Source organism: Astatotilapia calliptera, chromosome 5, assembly GCF_900246225.1.
Source record: "Astatotilapia calliptera chromosome 5, fAstCal1.2, whole genome shotgun sequence".
Lineage (NCBI taxonomy): Eukaryota > Metazoa > Chordata > Actinopteri > Cichliformes > Cichlidae > Astatotilapia > Astatotilapia calliptera.
In genome coordinates, this window is record NC_039306.1 from 21542571 (window position 1) to 21544094 (window position 1524).

The 1524-nt window shown below is 39.0% G+C and overlaps 1 protein-coding gene across 1 annotated transcript in view; it reads left to right on the plus strand.

The window, feature by feature from the left end:
• Positions 1 to 935, plus strand: part of fkbp11 (FKBP prolyl isomerase 11) — a 7880-nt gene extending 6945 nt beyond the window's left edge. Inside the window, exon 6 of the mRNA XM_026168037.1 lies at positions 683 to 935. Coding sequence (XP_026023822.1) covers positions 683 to 891 — 209 coding nt within the window. The 3' untranslated portion in view covers positions 892 to 935. The remainder of the gene's footprint in view (positions 1 to 682) is intronic.
• The last annotated feature ends 589 nt before the right edge of the window (positions 936 to 1524 follow it).

Here is a 1524-nt window from a genome sequence, read left to right on the forward strand (position 1 = left end):
GGTTTTTTATCAGTTCCCAGAGTCAGAACCAGACACGGAGAAGCTGCATTCAGCTTTTATGCTCCATATATCTGGAACAAACTCCCAGAAAGCCTCAGATCAGCTGAAACAGTCAGTTTATTTAAATCCAGGTTGAAGACTCACCTGTTCTCAGCTGCATTTGAATAAAACACCAAATCCACACGTTTAAGCTTAAATTTCAAAACTTACATTTTAACTACTGATTTTATCTACTGTTCTGATTTTACTGACTGTTTTTAAAAAAAAATCTATTTTAAATCATGCTTTTTATTTGTTTTTGTTTTTTAATGTCTCTGTAAAGCACTTTGAATCACCTTGTTGTTGAATTGTGCTATACAAATAAACTTGCCTTGCCTGAGAGAGTCTGATCATGCCCTCAGGATGAGCTGCACCCCCCTGTCTAAGCCTTTCTGCTACATGGGGGAAACGATATCTTCTGATGTGTCCTGATTTGATTCTTCCGAGTTAATTTCTGAAAATATATGCAGAGAGGCACTGCGTTGCGTGGAAGCATTTCATTACATTGTTTTTGTTTCTCCAGTTAACTTTTATATGTTTTTCGCCTTTATTTTCTGACTCATGTAACATATAATCATAAACAATAGATATAACCTTTAAGAGCTTTTTGCAGAATAGTGACTGTGATATGGATCTGTCCTAGGTAATGCTGCTCTGGAGTTCGAGGTGGAGGTGATTTCACTCTCGCAGCAGACGCAGTGGCAGAGGATGGTCAACGATGTGTTCCCCCTGGTGTGTTTGGCCCTGGTGCCCACTCTGCTGGGCTTGGTGGGACTTTACCTCTACAAAAAGGCCAGTGCCCAGAAGGCTAGCAAAAAGAAGGCCAAGGATAAGAAGATCAAGAAGAAATAAGGACAAATCACTGAACTATTTAAATAAATGTTTTTTTAATTGAACTTGTTCTTTATGTTTGTGTTGAATTGAGATGAGATGGATTTAGAGTAGGTCCTTGTCCATTGGTAGTATGCCAAGACTTTAAAGGCTGTTATGTGCTAAGTGTCCTCTCAGGACAAACAGAAAATTGCAGGTGAAGAACCTGAAACTGACAGTGCTTGTATCTGAACAGGCTCTTTCTAGGAGGTTAGGCTCACACTGTATTCAGATCTCAAATCAAATGTATATTTAGTCCATGCAGCATGCCAGCTTCAAACATACATACAGAAGCACTGTCCTGCATTGATCTGACAGGTGGAAATCATCTTGGGAGCAATTGAGAGAGCAGAGAACAGCAAATACAGTGACATAGAAAAGTGGAGTGTGTGGGTAGGATTAATAAGAAAGGTATTTTAATTTTGAAGTTCAACAGCAAAGACGCACAGGTCAAATATTAGTATCTAGTGGGATGTGTCCAGACACACATCATATCATCATCCAGGGAGTTGGCTGTCATAATCCTGATAAATTTCCTACAGTTCAGTCACTGAAAAGAAAGATCACATTTACTTTATAGCAATACTAATTTGGGCAACTGGTAAGCTGTAAACC